The following is a 26,809-nucleotide window of genomic DNA, read 5'->3' on the forward strand; positions in this document are numbered from 1 at the left end:
TTCGACGACCGGTAAGGCGCCAGCCGAACTGTTTCTCTCATGGAGGCCACGCACGAGGCTGAGCATCTTGCATCCGGAGCTAGCGAAACGTGCCGAAGCAAATATAGTTCGAAGACAGGGTCAGAAAACCCATACTTCATGGAGGGAGTTCGAGGTAGGTGACAACGTTCGTGTGCGAAGAAACCGACTGAGTGATCCACGTTGGTTGGAAGGAACAGTTGTGCGACGAGTTAGCAAAGGAACATACATAGTCCGAATCGAAGACCACGAGCGCTTTCTGCATGCGGACGATACTGTTCCTAACACATGCCTTGCTCCTCTTCCCAGAAGCGTGTGAATTCCTGAGCAAACCCGCATGGCGCAGCCGGGTTCCACTCCGTCACAAAGCGACAGCGACACCGCATCGCCGCCGGACGGGCCTGCACCAGAGCAACGACGTCCGCCACCTGACCGAGCCAGTGTGACGGAACTGCCATCACAGCAGGCGCCTGACGCCAGCTCCCAAAAAAACGTTGCGCCACCTGAATTGCGACGAAGCACAAGAATTCGAAAGCCTCCCGAACGTTTTGGCTATGCTGATAAATAAAGGGGGAAGAGATGTAGTAGCCAACGTATGACGCGCCGTACTGACGTCACAGGCTACGTCATGTGCCTGTACTTATATTGGCATGCGAGCCGCTTGCTGAGGACATTAAACCTTCGCCACCAACTGAGTCCAGCGTCGCCTTTCTCGCCGGCTACAACAGAAAGGACACGTTCTCTCTAACTATGCAAGCCTATGACACTGCTGGGACTGTTATCATTCAGCGGATGTGGCCTGGAAGCATGCATGGCAGCCTCATCTAGAAGGACTGCGATCTGCTTGGGAGCTTCGAGGGCACAAAACTGCCTAACGGCTGGCTGCAAGGTTAGTTTCTCTTTAATACATACGATTACATGAACACCACTTACTGGGCACAAATTGAAAACCCAAGCATGGTTGCTTTCAGTGGATACCTGTAGTATTCTTGCACATAATTCTTATCCAACATTTATATAACTAAATTGCAAGATAATTGAGAATGTTGAAAGCTGAAAGCCTGCAGCTTATGAATGAAACTCCAATAATCTGAGACTCAAAAGCTTGTGCTTTGAAATGAGCACAAATACTTTGATTTCTTATTGAGCTCTCGAGCTTGTGACTCCCTGTGTGGATCAAGTGCTCTGGAAGGAAAAAAAAGTGGGTGAAAATTGCCTGGCTGTTCACAACTTGCAAGGAGAAAGAACTACTGAAGAAGCCTCAGAAGACATAGGGCCAGTAACTGCATCTTTTACCTAATGTAGCTTTTTCTCTCTCAGTGCTGTTGCTTGTGTTTCAGCCGAACTTGTTCACCACAATTGCATAGTGATATATATTTTTCTACAAATTGTACCTGACCTAAGTATGCATTGTTGATCTCTAAAGGTGATGTTCAGTATGTTTCAAAGCCATGGCTTCTCATTTCTCTGTCTGTGGCTAGCCTATTTCAGCAGCAGAGTGATGCAGCTCGCACACATGCAATCCAAGTCATGGAGCACTCCTTTGGTGTTCTGTGCAGGACGCAGCATATCCATCCGGCAAGACACTGGTATCAACAATAATGGTGAGTGTTGGTGGCACCTGTAGGAGCCCGTTGTGTTTGTTGCGTATGACTATTTCCCCGGATTAAGTGCATTTTTGAAAGGTTTTCATCATTTAGAATAATAGATGTCAGCAACAAGCACACTCATAATCCACAAGTTCTTTGTGTCTTCTAGACTGCCCATTTGCTCCTATACGCAGTACGGTGAGCTGGCTATGTTAGACAGCCTTAAAGTTATGAACATTGGCTGTTGTGTTGTAATGCAGTCTAACTTGTGTTTCTTATTAAACTTATTTGTGGTCTGCTTCTCGCACCTAGGGTAAAGTCAAAATAGAAGAAACTTTATTGGCTTTTTACGTCTGGCAGAAGTTTCATGCCTTCATCTATAACATTGTAGTTTTGCTCTTGCATCATATTAATATATTTTCAGTCTTCACTGTTTGTGTGTGTGTTTGTTGAGGCTTGTCATTGGCTTCTGAAAATACAATATCTCTAGATATGAGCCTATAATTGACAACAATACACCTGCATGTAGCATGGTTGTAACAATGATCTGTATTTTTCTAAGTTCCAGCAGTAACAAGGTGTTCGGTGTTCCACAGTTATGTACAGTGTATCAAGAACAGAGCACAGAAGACCAACAAGTATAAAGGGACTGCCAGTGACTGTTCTCCTGCTCAAAGTTTACAACAGCAGAAAGAGCACATTGTGATGTCAGGAGCAGCTGCTGCTTAACTTCTTAGCAGTGTATTATTCAGCAGTTCATTTGCTTGCATTCATAATTATTTAAATTTTGAATGGAAGATACCAAACTATGACACTAATTTAAAGGCTGCTGTAGTGTTAGTGGGCAAATATTTTTGAGTTGAAGTTTTTAACATGTGTGTTAAGTGCCTGCGTGCCTCTACATTTACATGCCAGAAATCACAGCATCCATGGTCGCCAATGGTAACTGTATTTGCATTCTTGGTAGTACAAGAAGTAAAGCCATGGATGGAGTAATCATGTACCTAGTCGATGTAATCCTTCAGTGTACACTCATTTGTATAGCACCAATGATGCCATGAGTGTACAAGCTCTGGGAAGTGAATCTATGTGGATTATTTTATTTGGAAGGAAGAGGATCATCACTACTCCTAGTATATCTTAACAGTAGATGTTAGTGCTTGAGTATTATCCCATTGCCTGTCCGTCCTTCAACAGTCTACTTATCTACTGTGTAAGTGTAACTTTTTAAATGTATACTTTGCTCGGATAGGTTTGTTCATTATGTAATGCAAGTGACTTATCATCTATGCAGCTCTACTTAGACAAGAAATAAAAGTATTTATTTTTATATGTAGCTATAGCATGCATTCACTTGTGTTTTTGTAGCTGCCTGTACAATTTTTTAGCCATACAAAAGTGCTGGTATACTCTAATATTGAATCTGGCATCTTGAAATATTTTGTTAGTGGAAGTAAGAATGTGTTTACAACCACTATTACTATCCTCAGATGAACTGTGAAAACTGTGGAAATTTATTTACATTTTTGAACTTTGTGAAGGCAAGTGTTGTTATGTTCTTTTATTGCGGTCCCTGTTTCATGCAAATGACACATAATTGCTTTGCAGTGGCATAGTATTAGTTGTTATTTTACACATATGTGCTGAGCAACATCGCAGTTGAGGCCAGCAGCAAGACATACATGCAGTGCACTGGAGTATCACCTCACATAGTGTACAGTCTTTGCCCACCAGTAAACTCAATATTTTTCAAGCAGACGAATAGACAGCTGTATGGGAACTGTGTTGATGTGCAAACTTTGAAGTCTTCTTGAGGAGTGTTTTTCATCATTTTTGTCCAAGTGAAGTAGCTACCCAAGGCCACAACTGGCGGGAATGTGGTGGTTCCCACTCTCCAAAAGCACTCTTACCAGCTGCCTCAATGTTAGCATGGGGTGAATTCACAAACTGGAAAAACAATTGGTCTTTGTCTTCTTGGCCGAAAGAGTCACTTCCACCGTTGAGCCACCACGACGCGCCAGAATAGAAACTTTTAGCTAAATAAAGTTGATTCTACTTTTGAGAAGTGTTTTGGGGAAACGAAATGGCACCTATAGCTGTCAATATAAACACTGTTTGCACCAAGGAGCTTAGTAGCTTATAATTGTATTATTCATGTATTGTCTAGAATTTACTCGCGCTGTGCCAACTTTCAGCCCCAATGTCCTAACATGCTTTGTTAGTGGGTTGTGAATGAGCCAAGCTATGTAAATAAACAGAGTGATATTGCAGACATGTACAAAATATTGATGCACAGCCCTTTTCTTTAGCATGACATTGTCAAGGGCTTTATTCTTGTGTTTTTTACAAAAAACTGCTTGTCACTGGGCAGAAGCGGAAAACTATGCATCAAGCTTTTGCGAGATGGTTCGAGAAACACCGTGTTCAGACATAACAGTGCCAGTGGATTTCGCTCGTAAGTTACTTTCTGTAGTATATTCAAAATGAGTGTATTAGAATCGTTGTTTTATAGCCATTCATTTTATTATTTACACCTGAGTGTATGTATGTATGTACGGGTGTACGTATATATATGTGTGTGTGTGCGTATATGTATGTATGTATGTATGTATGTATGTATGTATGTATGTATGTATGTATGTATGTATGTATGTATGTATGTATGTATGTATGTATGTATGTATGTATGTATGTATGTATGTATCTTTAAAATGAGAATCCGTTTATCATTGGTGAGTAAGTTTGGTAATGATTTGGCTGAATTTGTTTCTAGTTATTTCTCTTTTGAGCCATTATACATTTCAATTTGTTTTGTACTGCATAATAATAAATGTAACCTTACACAGAATATGTGTGTTCGAAGAAGTTGTTTCATTTACCAACCTACAGTCATGGGCAATAAATTGGGTAAAATGGAACGAACCTGCGAAGATTAGTTTAGAGCATAGCTACTCTACATGGCATATCTCATACACATTGCGTTGGTTCAATATGTCGATTTCAAACTTTCAATTTTAATCAGAATAAGCAAGCTATCACCCGTGGTTCTATATGTGTGTGATATTTATGCATACTGTGATAGCGGTTCGCAATTACAATTAAGGTCACAAACCTGGTCAAGCTGAATACACGAATTTTGTCCATGCACCTTTCATCTGCACTGGAACTGTTGTTAATAAAAAATAAACTTCAGTTTAGAAATTTATTCTAGTAACCAAAAGCAGGGTATCTCTTTATCACACAAATCAAATTGCCATTGTTCTGTTTCATTCTGGACAATAAGGGACCCTCTCAGCGGAACTCAATTAACTGCCATAGTTCATTTTAACCATTGACAGCGACATTACACTGAAGCGTGCAGCATGACAAATAGCGGGAGAGAAGACACAAACTAATCACTTTGTTTGCGTCAGCTCTAACTGTCCGTGCTCTTTGGTCTTGCTGCATGTGATGATGCCCACCAAATTAGCACGAAAGCGTGTCCCTACAAAGGCAGTCAACTTGGCTGCAAGCATTTAGCTCACTGCATGTGTAGATTTTCTTGAAAACACCGTGAATACTGACTGCTGGTCGAATATCCAAATACGTGAAAAGTAATATACCAGGTATGATATTGGTATTTAGGCACTGGACACTTTTTCGATAAGAGAGGATGGAGGAGAAAATTATGAACCCTGAATTGTTTAAATTTTGAAGGAGCACAGTACAGTGCTTTTGGGTTAAAAGGGGAGTGAAAGAAGCAAGTGCGAAAGCCTGCTTCTCAAAAAATTAGTACCCGCCACCACGCATAATGTCAGACCGGGCAACCTCTTGAAAAAAATAAGTGCTCAGTGATTCTGCGAATCGAACCAAGTACCTCCTAGATTGTAGTTAAGCGCTGTAACCGCTCGTCCACTGCATCAGTGCTTGCATTCGCCCTATTGCTGATATATCGTCATTCCTTCGAATGAAGCCAAATGCAAAAACGACCGGTGAAACTTTGTCAAAAATAGAAAAAAATAGTTAGAATGCGTTTTCCCAAGGTTACTAGAAGATAGAAACCGCCACGTGTGACTGTATAACCGTGCGCTATTTATTCTTGTACATTACTGTCATGACGTTGGGATAGCCGGCTCTAACGTAGGCTACCTTCTCATTGTTTGCCAAATATAAATAAGAAAATAAAAATATATATCGGCCTGTGACAACGCTAATCAACTATTATGAGTTCACTGTCACTAGTGTCACTCACTTTCACTAGATGAATGCTCAGTTTGCTTCCATTATCGTTATTTAGGAAAGCTTTGGCTCATTAACTCAACTCTCCTAATTAGCTTTGATTCTCACATCCAAGGACAGTCACACTTCATCTCGCTTTCTGAGTGGCTGTCACTCCCATATAACGCGTACTCCACTTTTTTATGCTCTCCGAGCATCTGAAGCTGCTTTGCGGAGACTTTCCCTGACGTCTTCTGGGCCAGAAAATTGTCTTTGTTATCTATCAATTTCAAGCTTTCGCGAAGCCGAAACGAGAGTCTCTCTCTCTCTTCATTCTTTTCGCACATGTGATAACGTCTCTCGACCTCAAGACTCGTATACACGTCCTTTGCTTTGTTTGCGCACTCAAACAACGCTGGACGAAATATTTGCACCTTGTTTTGTAAAAAGCATTAGCACTGAGACACCTCCCGACGAGTCTCCCTCATTTTACGTAGACATATACCTAAGCGTAAGCGTATGCACGTTCTCGCATTCCGGTTTTATAAAAATGCTGCGGTGCATGGAACCAGCGAAATTGCGCTCACAATTTCATTTGATTACTGCTGTTATGTATTTCTGCACAATTCGTCTGCAGGCACCAAAGTCGCTCATGTGTCTTGTAATAAGAATATTGTAACAAAGGCTACCTTTGACTATAGGTACAACACACCCTTACGTTCACCACTATACCGTGCTAGATTGCACCAAATTAGTTAAGTAGCAGCGCAGCTTCAATAAAATGTAAGGTAACTGGTCGCGTTAAATATGGGAAGACATTCGAGGCACATTTTCAAACATTGCATGCATCGATTTATGTGTGGTTTCATTCATGTGGTGCACCTGGAGTGTTGTTTACTTGTACTTGGCGAGATAGTGCATGGATTGCTCGGTGGCTTAATGCCATCGAGCAATTATTTTTCTTAGCTACAGTCGTTGATTAAAGGCGAGTGCTTGGCTTTGCACAGCCCGCCAAAACGTCTATTACAACGTACGCGGCATCCAGTAAGCGCTGTAGCAGACGCTCGCGGAAATGAAACTTAGATGCAGCAAATCATTGGCTATCATCGTATACTCTCGATGCTAGACACTTTGCGTGCTACCTTGATATTATCGGCACACACTTCTTTCTTTCCTTGTCCTTTCATCGGCTATCGTGTGTCCTCCTTGCCCTCTTAAGTGCCGAATAAGTTAAATTCATACCCGCGCTATACTAATCCCTCCAGATAAGAGAATTTTTGGCTAAGAAAATGCGTAGCCAAATAGAAAGCTTTGTGAATTCGGCCCTTCATCCTTTAATAGCTTTACATTAAATTTACAGAGGTCCCAAGAGAAATGTTTATTATTCCTTTTATGTTTACCCACTGAGAAGGAAACCAAACAATGATCACTAAACGTAACAGGTGTAACTCTGTAATCATGGCACGAAGGAATGATTTCAGAAGACACGTATACTCTGTCAAGTCTAGCATGAACGCTGAAAGTGGGTAAACGTAACCCCGTTTCCACTGCAAAGACATTCCCCCACGGCCTCTAGCTGAGCCTTCGCCAACATATCGATTAGAACGGCAGTGCTTGAATCTCTGTATGGCCTGGAACTTGATTTATATAAACTCGAACAAACGCAGTTCAAATCCACGGACAAAATTAGTTTACGTTCACATTTCAAATACACATCAACTTTTTCAAAAAACTCCTTTCGATCTTCAAACCCAGTGGGTGCGTACACACAGATTACTCTCCATTTTTCTCTTGGTAAGGATAAATCACATATAATAAAACGACCCGCCTCGCAGGTAGTTACGGACTCCACTTTTGCATTGAGGCTCTACCGAATTAACAAGAGGCAGCCTGCAGACGAACCCACCGCGTGACAAACGCACCCATCAAACAGTCTCGTGAAAGGCTGCACCATTCGCTCAGCGTGCTCTTCACTCTCTACTTTAGTTTCCTGCACAGCGACGATGTCTAGATTTTGTTCTATAATCAGGTGGTAAAGCTGGTTTTACCGCCATTTGGCAGAAAGCCCACGTACATTTGGCGCCGCCAATCAAATCGTCGCCATCAGGATGAGAAAAAGCCGAGCGAATGACGCTTACCTTACCAACACCTAACCCACTGTCCGGCCGACGCTCAAGGCGTCGTCTCATTATGAAAAGACATTATGGAAAGTGGTCGAAACAATATTATCAACTACTTCTCAGTACGTTTGAATGCTTCGCACGGGTAATATATCAGCGTTTACGAGGTAATATTCATTTTTCGGGTTTGACGCACCAAAACAATGATAATGTTTAGAGACACGCCGCAGTGGATTGATTGTGAACGTTTTCAAGGCTAATTGTGACCGTCTGGTTATTTTGATCTACCAGTCTTGTTAATATGTGCTGTAATTTACTAAGTTTGTTGTAATTGTCTATTGCAACGCGTGTACACTTGCCTATGGTTCGTTAACTTGTACTTCTCCGTTTCGACAATATCAGAATCCCGTTTACATATCTCAGTTGCGTAATTTAAAACAAAATGCATTTTTTTGATCTATAGATATCCTCTGTGCTCTTTTTTCGTTTAATCATAATACGTTGAGACAATTCCTCTCATCAATATTAAGAATCAGAATCACACTATTTTGGATGAAATAGTCAACAGCCGGGTAGCAAAAAGGTAGTAACGGGGCAAGTAAGGTTGTAACGGCTGCAGTTACTACATCTTTCATTCCAGTTAAAACTGTTTACTAACGTAGCTAGTAAACAGGGCGCAAAAAAGTTAGGAATGGTAGAAGCTAGTAACTGTTTACTAACGTAGGTAGTAAACAGGTAGGAAAAGTGTAGTAACGGTCTAAGTAAGGTAGTAACCGCAGCAGTTACTACCTGTTTGCTGGCAGTTGCTACCTTTTTACTAACGTTTTTTAAGAGTGTACCTCAAATGAGCTACGAAAGCAATCGCAAAAACACGTTTTGCGAATGTTTGCTTGTGTGCTAATAATGAATTCCTGCTTCATATTTGCGAAGGCCCGGTTTCTCATTCAGAAGAGCTGAACAAAGTGTTCCGACAGAGCAAAACGATTCTTCATTCTAATTTAAATAATATTTGCTCTTTCAACATCGAGCGTTTAAGTTTGCTTCGCGAAAGATTTTAGTTCTCTTTTTCAAGATACCGACATGAGCGTAGGAGTTCCGGGACCTCTATTCACTAGGATGCTGTTCACGTATTGGTCTTCTAAGAGGCAGAATACTTAACGAGATAAAGGCAACAGAAGCAAAGAGCATTGAGAGGTTCCCGCGACGTCTGAATACATTAATAAATGCTTCCTCGGCACACCGCGAAACCCAACCGAGCTTGCTTAATAATCAACCGTTCTCTCAGAAACGTAGCGCTGCATCAGCCGTGAAAATGTCGACACGTGGGGGATGGAATCTTGATTCAAACGATTGCAGCAATAGCAAGCTGCAATATATAACTCAGTGATGATTACAATATTCCGTAATGCAAATTTTGAGCGCAGCTTCGCATTAGGGCTACCCCTAATGCGTTTCGCGTCTTTGCTGCTCTTGTAGCCGGATAACGTTGTTTGATACATATTTGCACAGAAACTGCTAGTGATTCAGTGCTGCGCAAGTAGGTAAAAAAATGCTGGAGTGGAAGCTCCCGCAATCCTTTGCCAGCAATATTGAAGCCAGCTTTTGACTTCCAAAAATCTAAAAACATTCAATTTTTTGTTGTGGCCACTGAGACATCAAGTGGGTTTGACCTGTTAGTCAAAAGGCTACATTACCTTGAGACGGAAATATATTTGTTTTCTATAAAATAACCCATAAAGGCGATTATCGGTGACTTAATCGCCAATAAAGTTTGCCTTGCATTCGAGGCTTTCTTAGAAAAACTAGTAACACATGGGACGTGCTTTGAGTACTATCTCACCCGAAAAGGCTACGACCATAAACTCGTTGGGCGAGTGAGAAAAACGCTTCTTATCAATCGCTGGATGATAATAGCTTATCATGACCTTAGTAAGATGGCTGCCGCAGCCGCCATCTTACGGTGGGTACGGCTTCACTCCTGGGCAATAATTTCCACTCCAGCACTTTTTAAACCTCCTTGGTGCCACGCACACCCCTCTGCACGGCAGGCGTGGCGAAACGAGCGAAACAATGGAAGCCCCGCTACGACAAATGGAGCCAAATGCATGCAGTCCACGTGCCAGCCCTGAATGCGCATGAGCTCCGACCAAGCAGTCAGCGTGCATGACGAAGGAACAAAGTGAGATTAGAGGCCAGTGGCTCGTGACGGCGACATGCTTCAAGTTTGCTCTTTTTCTCCCTAGTTCACTCTATCGGCTATGCCGACACCAGTCCTGAGAACACATAAAATTAAAGAAACCATGCGAATAATGGTGTCATCTAATCACGAATGCAGAGTAGCCGATGAACTCTACGCCGGAGCACTCCACTCTGGTGGAGGGAAACTGACGGTAATATGCCAATGGAACATTCATTTTCTTCCCCGTACATATGCAGACAAATATACCCAGCCTTATTCACATTTACGTGCACCCTTTGCAAGACACAGACCTCAACCTTAAACCACATCATTTGGGGATGCAACAAGGACCCTCCTAAACAGTTGACCCGTGGAGTGGGTCTCATGACGAAGCTGTTCCAGACTTGCGAATGGAACATACAGGGAGCACTCTCAATCTGCCAATGAAATGTACTTGCTCCGCGTAGAGCAGAACAAAGCATTGCCGGAAGTGCTCCAAATCTGCCAATGAATAACACCGTAAGATAAAGGTGGTTTTTGAATATGGGCCTATGAGTCCAAATATTAGTTATCTTAAAGACGTTCTTATTCACTTTTGAAAGTAGACATGAAATGACTTCAGTGTCAGGGTTCATTCCCTCCTAAATCGGTTGTCGCAAAAAAACTTCCCGAATACGCCAAGAACAAGCAAAGTTACAGAAACTAGTCGACTGCTTTAAGCACTTTCTCTCCGCTTATGTCCCGGTGAAAGTGCTGGCAGATAATCAAGGTATAATGACCTGGAGCTTCGAACCCGCCAGCACATTCCCAGCGTAAAGAGACAGAAAGCGGGGGAATCTTAGAAGAAAATTAGATGATGCAAACGATTGTAGAAGAATGTGCGACAGGAAGGAGCGTCAGCTCACAACCTTAATCTTGCGAAACCTCCCCACTATACCCACCCTGCCACACATGCGCAATAACACGTCATTCCGTCACATAGGAGGAATGTACAGTAGCAAGACGCTTAGACAAGCCAGAACTTGCGTATGAACAGGTTCTACAGTGTTTCCGAATGATGCCGGAAATGTGCACCTACTTTCTAGGTGCATCAGGCTGGTTAAACTTCATTCAAGGGCAAATGTGGTAAGAGTTCATGCACTGCCTCCGAGACATGAATCTAAATAAGAATCTCTGGGGGCAGCATTTTTTTGCAGTGAAACGCATTGCGTCTGTCTCATTTATACTGGGTGTGGTGGAAGTTTTCTGAAGTCATAATGGCATTGCGGAAGCAAGACCGGGAACAGGGGGCGTGGTGCTGACTGGCTCGAATCATTCAGTGGCGGCCGAAGAGGACAGTCTACTAGTTGGACCCGTCGAGAATAGTTGGAATAGTTGGAATAGTTGGAATAGTTAGGCGGAATGGGCACACTAGCCTTCGCTAGTGTGCCCATTCCGTGTAATAAGTGTGCGTATACCGTGACTATGCCGTGTATTTTGTTTTGCGTTGTTGTGACTGTACCGCTATTGTGATTCCGTGTGAGCAGACTGCGAAGTGCGTCATCGGAACGTGGCGGCGCTCACGGCGGGACGTGCATATGATTCAAATGCCGCTCTTGATTTGTGCTGGCCATATGCCGACAGCAAGCTACCTGCTGTTCGACGTCAAATATCAGGCACCGACTGCTCCGAAGTAAGTTAGCACAGGCCTCTATATGATGATGATGATGATGATGATGATGATGATGATAATAATGACGATTATGGCGACGAAGGCGACTATGATGATAATGATATTTTCCGCCATTTAAACTTTGACCACATGGTGCTCTTTAACGCTCACCTAAATATAGGCACACGGGCCTGTAGCACTTTCGGAAGACAGGATGCCTGAGCAACTGACAACTTCGAGCTCCACTTTTGAACCCTCTTCCATGCGCATGACTGCAGAGTTCGGTTGAGCTAGTCGTTTCGCTAATTACCTGTTGTAGACCCATGTGCTCAGATTTCGGTGCACGTTAGAGAACCACGAATGGTCAGAATTTCTGGAGTCCTTCACTACGACGTCTCTCGTAATCATATGGTGGTTTTGGGACGTTAAATCCCACATATCAATATCAAAGGATGTTAAGCCGTTGCCAGGCAGCCAGGCGTCACCACTAGACGTTACCACATGTAGACAGTGCCATGACAACACTGAAATTGTCGACGTCATCGCTGCCCTTTTATCGTGCCTTGGTGCCTGAGGCGTGGCCTAGGAGCCTACCGAACCACCACCACCTAAATGGCTGAACACGTCAAAATACTGTCGATGCATCATGGCCGGGAACGCACCAATGATCCTTGGGCGCTCCTTACGCTCGACATAGAGTAACCTCTACGTAACGGACACAATTCATACTTCGCTAAAAAAACGCATGCATAGCAATCGAATGAACGCCACATCTCGCGTTCATAATTTGGTGTCTATGCTCCTTTCACTTGTAGTAAACCAAAATTAGTATAGGAGAGTAAGATGGTTTGACGAATGCGACTCGCTGGTCCTGACTCATGACATGAATAATGTGACGATTTCGTTTTGTACATTGCCGAACACTTTACGCCTGAGAGTGACACATCCCCTCGAGTGGGCATGTGCCACTGGTGTGTATCTGTTATAGGCAATTGGTGCTTTATACTTAATTATCAACGGCGGGTACACTAATGGGCATTTTAAACGCGTGAGCGTTAGGCAAAAGTTGACATCAGTAGCGTTCACCCATTGAATGCAAAGAGTAAATTTTATGGTCCAGCAGCAATCGAATCCCCGCATACTGCGTGGCAGTCAAGTATTCTACCGCAGAGCAACGCCGGGTCTCGCAACTACTATTCAAATAGACCCTGATCTTCGCGGAACGTCAATTCTGTGACTGCTGGCAATTCAATTTTATAAATATTGCATATGTACCCTTATACTAAAGGCGGCACGTCGGGTTACCGTCAATTGTAGTTATTTGCCATACGACGAAGATCATTCATGTAAGAGTGTCCGTGGCTACTATCTTCGAGAGCACTAACGCTTCATACCAGCTTGCTGCTTCTGGCGTTAATAATATTCGTCTTTCTGTTGTCATCGTTACGCAACTGTAAGGAACTGGTTGCCCACCACGGCGATCTAGCGGTTAAGGTACTCGGTGGCTGACCCACAGGTCGTGGGATCGAAGCCCGGCTGCGGCGGCTTCATTTTCTATGGAAGCGAAAATGCTGCAGGCCGGCATGCTCAGATTTGGTTGCACGTTAAAGAACCCCAGATAATCGAAACTTCCCGAGCCCTCCACTACTGTGTCTCTCGTAATTATATGATAATTTTGGGACAATAAATCACATATATCAATCAATCAATTAAAGAACTGGTTATATAAACCATGCAGCTGCTTAACGTATGCCTGTGCGTGCTCAGGATGGATGGATGGATGGATGGATGGATGGATGGATGGATGGATGGATGGATGGATGGATGGATGGATGGATGGATGGACGGACGGACGGACGGTCGGATCCGGCTGTGCCCTTTAGATCGGGTGGTGGCTCACGCCACTTAGCCATAAAGCTTAGTACTATAACTGTGTGTTTAATGATTGAGTATCACTCACGCCTCGATTGTAGCCACCAATCAGTCAACCTCCTCCAGGTTATTTCTACCCATTTAAAAGTCTATTTTGCCTTCACTGTCCCTTAACCCCAATGCTCTGAAAAATTCGGCGCCATTATTTTTGACGATAGGGTGAAGCCCTTTAAAAAACATTATCAAATGTTCAGCCGTTTCCTCCTCCTCTCCGTACGCACTACATACCGTGTCTGTGCCTTCGTATCTTGCTCGGTACATCCTGGTCCGCAATACTTCCGTTCTAGCCTCGAAGAGCCGAGAACTATCCCGAGAATTATCGCAGATCTTTTCCCTTGCAGTTTCCTGCTTAAAACTTTGGTAGGTCTCCAGTGATGATTTCGTAAGCATTCCCATCTTCCACATGTCCCTCTTTGTTTCCTTCACCTTCTCCTTAACCGATGTTTTCTTTTGGCTCGGTATTCTACTGTTCTCTAAATACTTGCTTGACTATTTTTGAGTTCGTTTCCTCCATTTAGTATCGACATTCTTCATGTACAAGTAATTGAAAATTTTGCTAGCCCAACGCTTCTCTCCATTTTCCTCAATCGCTCCTCGAATTCTATCTTGCTGCTAGCTTCCCTGCACTCAAAAGATATCCATCCCATGTCTCCCTGTACCTTCTGATTTGGGGTATTCCCGTGTGCTGCGAAAGAAAGTCTACCTATGCTTGAACTGGTATAGCGCATTATGGGGAAGAAAAAACGGCTGAGCAGACCGACACAAGAGAACAGAGCGCTACCTATGCCACGTTGTTCAATTTCCAATCTTGCTTGAACTTCTGATTTCATGCACAAGACCACATTGCTGAACGTCGAACGTGGGACCATGACACCTTTCCAAATCTCTTTCACGACGTTATACCTATTGTAGTTTCACAGTGCCCTATTTTTCATTACAGCTGCATTCCTCCTGGTGCTTTTAGTCATTACGTGCCTTTCGTGCTCCCTTAGATACTCAGCCCTATTATTTATTCCTACGCCCCACTATTTGTATTTATCCACTTTTTCTAGTATGACTTCCTGTTACTTATGCTCACTGCCTTTGCTATCATTAAAAATTATGATTGCTGATTTTCCCCCGCTGAACTTCAAATTTAACCTATCTCCCTGATTACCACTGATGTCTATCAATCTCTTCAGATCTTGCTTGTTGTCGGCTAATAATACTATGTCATCTGCATACATCGATGCTGGTAATGACTGTTAAATGTGTTTTCTTCCTTGGCAAAAACGAGAAGCTGAAGCCGAGTCGACTCCCCTCTAATTTGTCTTGCAGTCCCCTGAGATGCAACATAAATAACAAAGGTTACAAGGGACATCCCTGTCGAAGCCCACGTTGTACCTCTATAGGTTCAGATACCTGTTCTTCTCATTTGATAACTACCTTGTTGTTTTTATAGATATCCTTTAGAAGATTAGTTATTCCATCTTCCATATCTAGTGTGTCCAATATTCCCCACAAGTCTTCTTGATCACACTATCGTAAGCTACCTTGATATCTAGAAATGCCAGCCACAGGGGCCTGTGTTCTTTTCCCGCTATTTCAATACACTGCATCAATGAAAGCAGATTGTCCTCCAACCTCCTTCGTTTGCGGAACCCAATTTGTAGTTCTCCCAGCACCCCACCCCCATTCTCCACCTATGTGTGTAGTCTTTCCTTTACTATCTGCATCACCAGCCTGTAAACTACTCAAGTCACTGTTACAGGACGGTAGTTGTGTATATCGGTTTTTTCCTCCTTTCCTTTATAGATCATGCTCATCCTGCTTAGTTTCCACCCATTGGGAGCTTCACTATCTATTATTGCTTTGCTCGCTGATTCTCTCAATGTTTGCTTAGTGTTCGGTCCTAGTATTTTCACTTGCATGATTGGGAGGCCGTCAGGATCTCTTTATGAGCTATTAGGAACTTTTTTTTCTGCCCTTTCGACTCTCGGTGTCCCAGTGAAGCAACTGAGCTAATTGGTCTATCCTCATGTGATACGGTGCATGCAGCGTTTTATTGGTGTTTAAATTTTTCTATCATCATTGTTTTTATATACTGTATTGCCTCATCCCCTGCTAGTCTGACCCATTTAACTTTAGCTATAAAACTGTGTTTCATGCTTGTCTTATTACTCAGAGAATTGAGATTGTTTCAAAACTTTGCAGCTGCATTTCTATCCCTTTTGTTTACTTACACCATCCATTGGGCCCTCTTTCTCCTAATCTTTTCACTGAACATATTGGATGCTTTCCTTCTGCAGCTCAAAAAGTCATCCCATTTTCTTTTGACATCATCTTCTGGTTCACCCCTCTGTTTAGCATACATGTTGTGTTCCCTGAAGGATCCCTGGCGCATTACTATGGCTCCCTTAACTTCCTCATCCCACCAGCTCTTGGGTTCGTGTCTGCTTTTCCCGGTTGATTTGACTTGTAGATATAATATTCAGCGCCACTTCATGGCGTTCCGCTCATAATAAAGCTAGAACACAGTCGCCTTCATGCGCGTGGTTCGCATAACATTGATAAACAAAGTACGTTGGATCTGGCAGTTTTTTTCTTCTTTGTGTGAGGAAGGGTGCGTGTCGGTTTACTTATACTCGACGCTGATCTCGCCCCTGTTGGCCAGGAATTACTTGAAACTTATGGATCCCGAGGAGAGGGAACCACCCCGTTTGGTGCTAGCACGCACCATCAAATATTCGAGCTCAATAAAGTTGATTCTCTCTCTCCATCTCTTGCCCTTGTCCGGCTGAAAGATACACCGTGAGGTTTCACTGTTGTCGTTCTCCTCCTCAATTTTCTAGAATGCCGCGCGGAGTGTATGTTTCAATTGCCCGTGTGCTCTTATTAAGAAGGTAAAGATTAGGAGCAGGTGGGCAGTTAAACCATCAGAATATATACCGAGAAATGTAAAGTGCAGCCACGGATCGCAAAGGGTTACTTGTACTGGCGGAAGGCAGAAATTTACAGGCATGAAATGAAATCAGGTCACGCAGGAAATGTTCGTTTGGAGATAATCGCACCAGACCTTCGTCTAGAGACGTTCAAATTACATTGATGATGATGACGATGATGACGACGACACCGAAACAACCAACCTTTTTTCGCATCGAAGGCTCAGTGGAGGACACATGGCGCAACCTACCTGCTTTAGAGACACCATCTCTGTTAGAATGATGACTGCCTTCCCCTGGAGGACTTCAGCCATCATGCTTTCCGGGTAGCGGTAGAGCCCATGGATGTCGCTTTTGTCACGCAGAACCATGCTCCACACCTTTTGCTCAGCGGATCGATTGGTCGTCTGCACGTAATTTTTCACAGTGAAGCTGTTGAAATCACAGTATGACTTCAAAGGCTAATAAATGATTGCGACAGCAAGAAGCTGGAATTTAACCCGAAGTAAGGCTAGGTGATTTCTGATTTTGGATACGATCTCGCGAAACTATACAAATCATTGACTTAGAGGAATCCAGTAGCTCCCTGGAGCGACCATGCGTCTCTACGCTGTGTTTGGTTTATGTGTGCCTTAGTAAGTTTTATCGTTCCTTCCGCGCTGTAACATAAGGAATGAGTAAAATCAGAGAGTGCGGAGGTATGAGCCTCCCACTGATTCGGTCATAAGGCTACGCGGTGCGTATGGCCACGCTCGACCAAGCCCTTTAAAGTACGCTTTTTCTTTCAGAAGCCCGCAGCCCGCTACTAAACATCTATCTACAGCGCGTTTCGCGTGACATTTGACTGGCGGGGCGTTTCCTCTCTTCTTGAGGAGCTATCAACGAGAGCTCTCGCCCGCAAAGTCGTGCCATTGCATGGGCCCTTCATGGAGATGACCGGCGCGTTTCATCTCAGCTTCAGCCACGTTCGTTGGCAGTGTTCGTGTTTTAACTCGTGTGTTGAACATACGACGCACGAGGTCATAGGATTGATTCAGAGTTTGTACGAAACAAGACCGTGGCGGCGAAAGCTCGCCGATGGTGTTAATATTGTCACGATAAATCACAAGTACTGGTGGGGGGGGGGGATTAAAGCATCGAGTAGCTACCTCCAGGACGATGCGTCAGTCGTGGCTGGCTCTCGAGCAGAGAAAAAAACGCACGATCTTCTTTTTTCCTCCAGATTGAGAGCCGCTCTGGCCGTCTACACACTACGTGCGGGTGGCAATATATTTGCTATCCCAATGATATCGAAGCAATGAGAATTCGAAAATGGGCCGAGCACGAAACATTGAGCGCACATACCAGCATGATTTTTGATTCGGCGCTCTTCCTAGCCGTCAAGTGGTGCGGTACGGATTTCACAAGGAAAATAGGAGGAAAAGAATGGTGGGAGGTTAACCAGCTTATAGGGAGCTGGTTTGCTACCCTGCGCATGGGAGGGGGAGGGGGGAGATGAAACACAGAGAGCGGAGAGGGAAGAGAGAGATAAACACAGCACATTCGGCAGCACACGCGCGCGCACTCAGTCATTGTTATTGTTTCTGCAACGCTGCTTGTCCGGATGGTACTATGCTCATCGTCGCCAGTTGTTTGATGAATACTGGCATTACGTTTACTTGTACGACCCGCTAATATTGAACACATTTACGGCATCATCGAAAACCTACGTGCTCAATCACGAGCATGCCTGTCACGCAAGTAGCTTAATTTGGACAGTCACACCAGCCCTTATTGGCTACGACAATTTCCACTCGAAATCACGCTTATATAAGCGTGTCGTGTTCAGGAGCAGGTATACGTACTCGAGGACAATTTTGTGGGATGGTCGAATTATTTGTAGCCTATGTTTCCACAATTTTCTCACATATTTAAGTAATTAAAAACGATATTACAGTTATTATTTGTTCCAATAGGACAGCCAACGTAGTTATTTTTTATGCTTGAGTGGAACCAATCGACAGTATGTGCCAAAAGACTCAAACTGTTCTGAGCTAGCAAGCCGCACATCCCAAGATTAGTCAAGGAAGGGCCGAGACAGTAAAGAAGTTGGAGATGGGGGGGGGGGGGCGGGAGGGGCAGGATTTGAATAAAATGCCACTTTGCAATGTCAATTGAAAGAATGCCTATCCGATATACATTATAGGTAATATCCGCCGGGCTGACGCTGGTTCTGCGAATGGTACCGACACCAATCTGCACGAGCAAAATACTGAAATGAAGTTTGTAGGAACAAAGCTCCTAGAATAACTATATGCTGCGTTTTCGCCGGCGTTTTTTCGGCGTTTCGTACGCCGGCGTCACTTGGCGTTCACGCTACTGATGACGGTGGCCGAAACGTCCAGTTCAGGATGATCCGGACTTTCGCAGCGTCGACGTCAACGCCAGAAGTGAATAGAGGGATGAAGAACTCAGCAGCCCTTCGCTGGCAGCGACTTGCAATGGCTGCTGCTTACCTCCTAAGTGGCTAAAATGGCTAAATGGCTAACATGGCTGCCGCTCTATTCTATTAAGTTGTCGCCGTGCTCTGTATGACCCGCAAGTTCTAGAATAACGCTTGTATTTGACTTACCTTGTTCCTCAGAAGCTTCGACAACAAGCGCTCAGAATTTCTCGGCACTGTTTTTGAGCGTCCCCCTCAAGTCCAACGGCAGGCTTATCAGGCCTGAGTGTATTGGCCGAATACGGGGGCTCAAAGAAGGGTGGCACTTATTAGACTAGAGGCCACATATTATGAATTTGTGGTTCTTTTTATTCTCAATAGAGGGCGCAACAGGTAGAATTAAAACATAGTTTTTTGGTGAAGCTGTCACTTATCTTTCTGACTAAAGAAATGCAAATTATACCTTAACCTATAATCAGAAATATTTTTGATGGTTCATTGATGGACACTGAACACTGTTGTGCAGGTTGTCAGGTTATAAATATCGATTTTAATCATTAGGAGTCGATACCAAAATATATTGACTAATGAGGCACAATATTTTTGAAAAGAAAGAAGAAACCGGAAATTTGGGCTGCAAAAATAATGTAAAATTATTATAGCTCTTACTGAATATGAATTATAAATTTAGTATGCATAATCCGCCCAACTCAAGGCTGATCCCCCAAGATAGGTAGGTATCGATAATTCAATCATCATCATCATCATCATCATCATCATCATCATCATCATCATCATCATCATCATCATCATCATCAAACCACCCCCTGTAACTCCGACTTGCCCCAGCGCCCCTTCCAATTTGCAGTTTTGCTTCACTGTGCAGCGTAAAAAGGCTGTGGCAAAGCTAGTTTGAAATTCCCTTTGGCGTGGTAGTTGGGGGGGGGGGGGGGCTCTTGTTAATAAGCTTTCGAGCATGTAATTTGATAAAAAGTCCAACCTGTTACATACTGTCCTACATTGATTCCATGAGGCCTGTGGTGGTCAGGCAAAAGGGCCCCAGTTTATAAGCATGACCATAAAATTAGCACCGTTGTTATCCTTATTACTGATGTCTGTTTGTATATTAAATCCGACAATAAAGTTTTTTTCACAACAGCCTCCTTCCTGTGCCACTCGTTTATAACAATTATCAGTTATAACAATTTCATTTTTGTGTCACTTGAGCATTGTTATAAGTGGGCTCAAACTGTGTGGCGCACAATAGACGACACACTTACAAACGTCGTCATTCTCGACTTAAGAAATTTCATTGGCCCGACTTCACACATACACGAATGCGCGCGTGGTAGTGACGTGGTTTAATTATTTCAGCAATGCTTGAAGTGACTGCGTAGCGCATTTTAACTTACTCTAAGGTAGCGGGTAATCTCCGAATGCTTGAGGGTGTACACTTTCGTGTACGGTCGACGGGTGATGTCCACGATTGAGTTGACTTTCGGGGTCTTGGTTTTCACCATCAGGCAGGCGCTCATTTGTCCGGCGAAGGCGTTGATGAGCACGAGGAGGGTGAGGAGCCAGGTAGCGAATAGGAGGCGGTTCATTGTCTTTCGAGGAATTCTTCGTGATGCTTTATAGAAAAAGTTGAGAAAAGAGAGAAAGAAGGAATTGAGAATTTTCACCACCTAATTTTGCGAGAACCAGCGGTCTATTTAGGAGAAGGCAAAGAGGTAGCCCTGAATTATAGTGTTTTATCACCCGATACTTATGGAGCAGTGCATGGCCTACGACCTACCCGAAGACTTAGGCGGCACGGGACCGGGTGAAGCAGTCATCACTTCGGGCCTGGACCAGGCTCGGCCCTGAAGCTCCGGGCTAAAGCTCTAAGCTCCATACCACAACTGAGGTAGTGCTTCAAGTTATGCTTTCATGCTACAATACCTGCTACCTGCTACAAAATGCTCTCGATGGTTTCTATCTCAATTTGCAGAAAAATGAGGTACAAATGTGGCTTTTCAAAACATACTGTCGATACCATTTTCGGGCAGCAGCAGCCAAATTACTGTGTCGCGCATCAGTCACCCCCGATCTATGGAATTCCAGCGGGTAAATTTCAAAGAGTGCCAGGTGGGCTGGGCCTGGGAGAGTCCATGAAAATAATCACGGCCCACCTGTTTGTCCGATAATGATAACTGAGTAGCGAAGAGTAATAAAGACTACAATAATTTAGGGCATCGGTATGTACTCTTCAGTCTCTCTGGCACCAAATGATGTCACTGCTGAGCAAGCGCAGTCAATTCTGAAGCAAACACTTTTTACCTTCGACATGAATTTCTCACACGGGAAGCATTACTTTACTTAGGAGGCCAGTCAACGGGTTCTGAGTTTTTTTTACCCCCCCTCCCCCCCAAGAAGTTTGGTAGCTCATAGAGCAGACCACGTCAATCACGTTTTTTTTAATAGTACAGCACTGCGCGCCGTTCAGAGCCTCCAGTTCGAAAACCCATTCCCGCGCTCTTTTCCTACGCCTGAACAATCCTCTTTTCACGCGCACTGACGCAAAGCCACTGATTGGTGACGTGACGTAGCACGCAGCTCGTCGGTTGGCCAATACCATTCACGCTGACGGACTACGCCGTCACTTCCCGGGGAAAAGGGCGGGAGGATGGCGAGGCCACTCGAAACTTTGAAACTAGCTGAAACCGGTGTTCTGACCCTTGTAACATTCTTATTGTATCATGTGTTCGCAAAATTATTTCGCCAGCATGTTCACAAAGCAAAAGTGTGCACATATTTCTCTTTATAACAATTTTCGGAACTCGGCGTTGTTCACTGGTCTTCCAAGCTCAAAGAGATGGCGCTTCATGTTATCTATCTGCGGCGCACAGCGGGTTCGGAGATAGCGCTTCCCAAAAACACACTTTTTTGTCCTCACGGTGTGTCAATAGAATTTTTCGCAGTTAACAGTTGCCTAATTTAGTTGGATAAACGTAATTCATGACGTTCAAGTCTTAAAAATAATCTTGATATTGTAAGTCATGCGTAATATTTTATTTAGCCCAAAAGTGTACGGTATAGTACGAATCACCCTGCAGAGCACGGGAAACAATAACTATATTGGGATATTTACGTATCTAACGCAGGATAGTCTTATGAGACACGCCGCAGCGAATGGCTCCGAAAATTGCAACCATACCGTGTTCTTTGAAGTGCACTAACATCGCTCAGTACACGGGCCCCAGAGATTTCAGCTGTATCGCAAGATCCCGACAGACAAATCTCCCGAAGAGCAGCTTGGCTGGCCTCGCTTGCTCCTTCACAAAACAAGTCGAGCACTGCTTGGCACAATTACGGCTAGAACACTACGCGAACATCTATACAGAAATGCAGGTTACACAACACGAAATAATTACTGTTCAGTAATTAGCATCACGTGCTGCAACTCAATATTGCTATAGAAAACAATAATCAAGTGAAATTCCGGTAAACACGCGAATTGCGCATAAAGTATTCGGACTGCTTTCAGCAAGAGCTAAGGAGCTTTCAGTGAGTCAGTTATCATGTGTACTCGTTGGAGAATTGATGATCTTTTTTAAACTCTTCTTTCCATAAACGTGGCATCTACCACGTGCAGGGTGAATCAGTGCGACTTATCTGTCAGCTCAGCGGTGCATAGGCATGCCGAATAGATACCACTCAGGCAGGAGAATTATAGATAAGGATTAGCAAACCTTCGTAAAACATGACACGGAAGCAGTCCCATAGGTACTGATTCCAAAGCTCTGCGAAGCGTTTCTTTGAAACTTTGGTCTTGCTGTCAGGAATATCTAAGGCAGCGCACAGGAAACTGACAAGAACCTGAACCAGAAAAAGCAGAACCCAAATCTGCAAGAAAAAGATCGCCACGATGAACAGCAGCGATCTGGCATGCGCATTTAACTGAGGCCGCCTTCAGTTCTCTCTTACACAAACCCCAGAAACTTTAGTTTATAGAAGCTTGTCTTATCAGGCACCCATAACTTGAAAGAATACTAATTCAGTATATGTTGCTAACTATTGCTCAGTGATAACGGCGTCTACTCTACCACCGAGACGGAGATTTCATGCTGCCATTCTAACGCGTTCCGAGAGACTCTGCTGAAGCAGGAATGAGGTATGGTTAAACTGGGAAAATAAAAGTGGCAGCATCTTTTACAGTCTATAAGCGAGCAGGTATCAAGGTTTTTTTAAGGTGGCAGCAAAGAAAATTACGGAAAAAACTATTAGATACATTTAGAGTGAACAGTTATATAGCCCTTAGCGGTATTTTTTTGTTGTTATACGGTATAACAACAATTTTATAAGCAGACATGGAATGCATTCACTAAAGAAGCTTATTCCTTGACATATTTGCCGCTGAAAAAAAAATTTGAAATCCGCCCAGTACGAGCGCAGTTACAAAGATTTGTCACACTCTGCAATAGCATTCTCTCATCTTTTGTCCCGACAAAAATGCTAACAGCTAAGACAGGGAGGAATTGCACGAGGTAAGAAAATAGGTCTCATGCGCCTCGTGACGTTAAGCACTCTCTCTCTCTCTCTTTCCTTTCAATGCGTGGCTTTTCAGTGCGGTCACGCACGCACGCGTGGGCAACTGGCGGCATCACGTAGTGGCCTGGGTAATAACCGAGCCCACCATGCTTGAATGGCCATTGGCCGATATTTGGCCTGGGACGCAGTGATTTTGGGCCTGTAGCGTCGTTTTTCGACAGTAGAGAAAGCGATTTTCAGCGGACCTTGAGAGCGTTGTAACTTCTAGGCTGCATGTTCCACTGTATTTTTTTGCTCGTGTGCTTTCGGGAGCGTCGACTACTGATCCGCAGTGTATTCTGACTATAGTTAAAAAGTGTGGCAGGGCCCCTTTGAAACGTCATAACCGACGTCATTCTTAACTACAAGCAACGTCACTCGTTTCTTGGCTGAGTCACTCGACCTTCGTAACTGGTATACAAGCGGCGTCACTTACCTAAACAATACAGAAACATGAGAGATTTAAGTTAAGTAATTGTTGGTTAACCATTGCCGCGCATCTCACCTGAGTGTCGAAAGTGACTAAATACGCCTGCATGTTCATGCTTTCCGTCTGGTTCCTTCCACCAAGAATAACTATAGGTGTGAAAAAATATGCAGGCGTGGGCTCCGCAACAGTGTCCCTGGCGCCCGTACGTGCCATGACGGGGAAAGTGACGTCGACAATCTGAAAGCAAAAGTGGGCGAAGAAAGTGGTGAACAAGTGACTGCAGCGTGTGGCGTGCAGGTTCGACCAGTTGGTAGAGACTGTCACCTTATCTTCTCAAGTCATGAAAGACGTTTCAAGTTATTTTACTTTGTTCTAAATATACTATGTAGAGCCTTATTTATATACGTCAGAACTTGATCCTAAGACAAAATGATCAAAAAAAGAAAAGGTCGGAGATGCTTGTCTGTTAATTATACGCAACTAAAGAGGCCGACAAACAATTAAGGTAATGAAAGCAGAAAAAACGCCATTTGTGGTTTTTGAATTGTATCATGCAATTATTCTATCTTAAATTGAAAGAAATGAAAGTGAACGAAAATAACCCACTCCGTCGCTGACACATTGATCTCCCAACGTTTGACTTACGCGTCCAACGCCTAATCATCTACCCAACATAGAGTACCATCATCCGCCAAAGCAAAAAGAAAGTGCGCATAATGTTTTACACCTATGAAACCGGTACCTCGCTTATCCGCTGAATAACGAACGGTGGCACAATGGGTTCTTCCACACTTCCTGAAAGATACGGTCGTTTATAGCGTAGCGGGTATCTTGCATGTGTACTTGTATTAGTTCGGCCAAAATCATCTACAGCGGGCTCTTAGAAGAGCGCTGTTCCAGCTTTCGCTGCGGCTGCGCAGCCAGTTCTGTGCAGGCTTGACAATTTTTAAATGCGAAGCATTTCTTTGCGTACTGCAAGCAGTTTTGTCGTCTATCTATCTATCTATCTATCTATCTATCTATCTATCTATCTATCTATCTATCTATCTATCTATCTATCTATCTATCTATCTATCTATCTATCGCAGGTCTGGGTGCTCTCGTGATCCTTAACTTGAAGTAAACCAAAATTAGCATGGGAGGGTTCGATGGTTTTACGATTACGACTCGCTGATCTTTACATGAATAATGTCAAAAGCCCGTCGCATGCGTCATCAAACACTTTCCGCCAGACAGTGACGCATACCCGCGGGTGGGTGACTTTCTGGCGAGTGATCATCATTAAAACGCTGGCATCGGCTGCGTTGACCCGACAAATGTAAAGAAAAAATGTCAGGGTTCCAGCCGGAATCGAAGCCCAGCATTCTGGGTGACAACCAAGTGTTCTACTTCAGAGCCACGCCAGGTCTTTCAACTGCTTTTCAAAGAGATTGTAATGCTCGTGACGCTGCGGATGCAGTGATGGCTGTCCAGTTTTGTAAGCATTATATATGTATTCCTACGTCGGGTTGCGATCAACTTTTGTCAAGCGAACTGCACTGAAGGTGATTGACAATTTATATCAACCAAGGAACAGTGCTAACAGACTTTGGTAATTTTAGTTTGAGGGTGTTAAGAAAAATCAGTGCATACTCACGTAGTGAATGACGACAAGTGGGCGCAGCTATGGGTCCCAAGGTTCATGATGTGTTCGCTGAAGTCACAAGAACGGACAGATGGATGAACGGACGCACAAATGAACGAACGGGTGTACTTATGCGCGGACGTACGTATGGCTGGACAGTCGGGCGTACTTATAAATGCAAGGCCGGATGGATGAACGTGCCGCTGGATCGACGGACGGACAGAAGCATGGACGGAAGGGCAGACGAATGGCATGGGTGATCATGTTTTCTGCTGTCGTATAGTTCATCAAGCATAAAGTTTGTTGTTTGCACGTATGTTTCCGTTTTTTTTTTTCGTTATTACGCAGGCATTCAGCTGAGTCTTGAGTTTTGGTGCCTGTGATTGACGCGAACCAAGCAGGTTTTGTTTGTTTGTTTTTTCATTATTTTTGAACGTCCTTGCCACCAACTATAGGTTGTCCCTAATGAGCTTCGCCCCTAAAAGATGGCATCGGCAGCGTTTACCCGACGAACGCATAGAATAAATTGACACAGCAGGAATCAAACCCCAGTATTCTGCGTGGAATAAATTATTCCACCACACAGCCATGCCAGGTCTCGGAACTGCATTTTAAGTAAACTCTAATGTTCATGAAACACTAGTTCTGGTTGCAGTGCTAGCCATTCAATCTTATAAACAGTACATATGTATTCCTATAATACAGCCATCATGTCTGGTTAACGACAATTAGTGAAGCGCCATCCGCTGAAGTTCAATTATCCATAGCAGTGTCCAGGGCCACAATCCTCACTGGCACTAGCGCTTCAAATGAGCATACAACGTTGGGTGTTTATAATACCCACGCTGCTGTAGACATCGTTACGCAACAGTAAACATGCGACTGTTGAAGATATCTTTGTGCGTACAAAGTTTGTACATATCTTTAGCGTATCCTTGTCGCGTTTCACTGAACAAATTACAACACAGTCACGTTCCCTCCGTATGGTTTGCATAACATCGATTCCCAAAGTGTAATGGATCGGCCAAATCGTTTTCTTTCTTTTCGTTTTTTGCTAGAGAGCGTCACGTGGTGCGCACCCTCGAGATGAGGGGGAGGGGAGATTGTGGGCCAAATTACCAATATGATACCGACAGTTTTTTTTTTCCCTGTCTGAA

The 26,809-nt window shown here is 43.8% G+C and overlaps 1 protein-coding gene across 1 annotated transcript; it reads right to left on the bottom strand.

The window, feature by feature from the left end:
* Positions 1-299: 299 nt before the first annotated feature.
* LOC142817525 (uncharacterized) lies at positions 300-24,241 on the bottom strand. The gene is made up of 5 exons (XM_075894554.1): positions 24,104-24,241; positions 22,761-22,887; positions 20,442-20,659; positions 16,859-17,014; positions 300-446 (listed from the first exon to the last, which is right to left on the bottom strand). Exons 1-5 carry the CDS (start codon positions 24,239-24,241, stop codon positions 300-302), a joined length of 786 nt encoding a protein of 261 aa, XP_075750669.1.
* Positions 24,242-26,809: the final 2,568 nt, after the last annotated feature.

Source organism: Rhipicephalus microplus, chromosome 5 (genome assembly GCF_043290135.1).
Source record: "Rhipicephalus microplus isolate Deutch F79 chromosome 5, USDA_Rmic, whole genome shotgun sequence".
NCBI classification, from domain to species: Eukaryota; Metazoa; Arthropoda; class Arachnida; order Ixodida; family Ixodidae; genus Rhipicephalus; species Rhipicephalus microplus.

Coding starts and splice junctions, on each gene's coding strand:
- LOC142817525 (XM_075894554.1), bottom strand. CDS start 24,241: ATGGCACGTACGGGCGCCAGGGACACTGTTGCGGAGCCCACGCCTGCA. Junction 22,888..24,103: donor TAGTCACTTTCGACACTCAG/GTGAGATGCGCG, acceptor TTTCTGGTTCAG/GTTCTTGTCAGTTTCCTGTG. Junction 20,660..22,760: donor CCGTGTCATGTTTTACGAAG/GTTTGCTAATCC, acceptor TTTTCTATAAAG/CATCACGAAGAATTCCTCGA.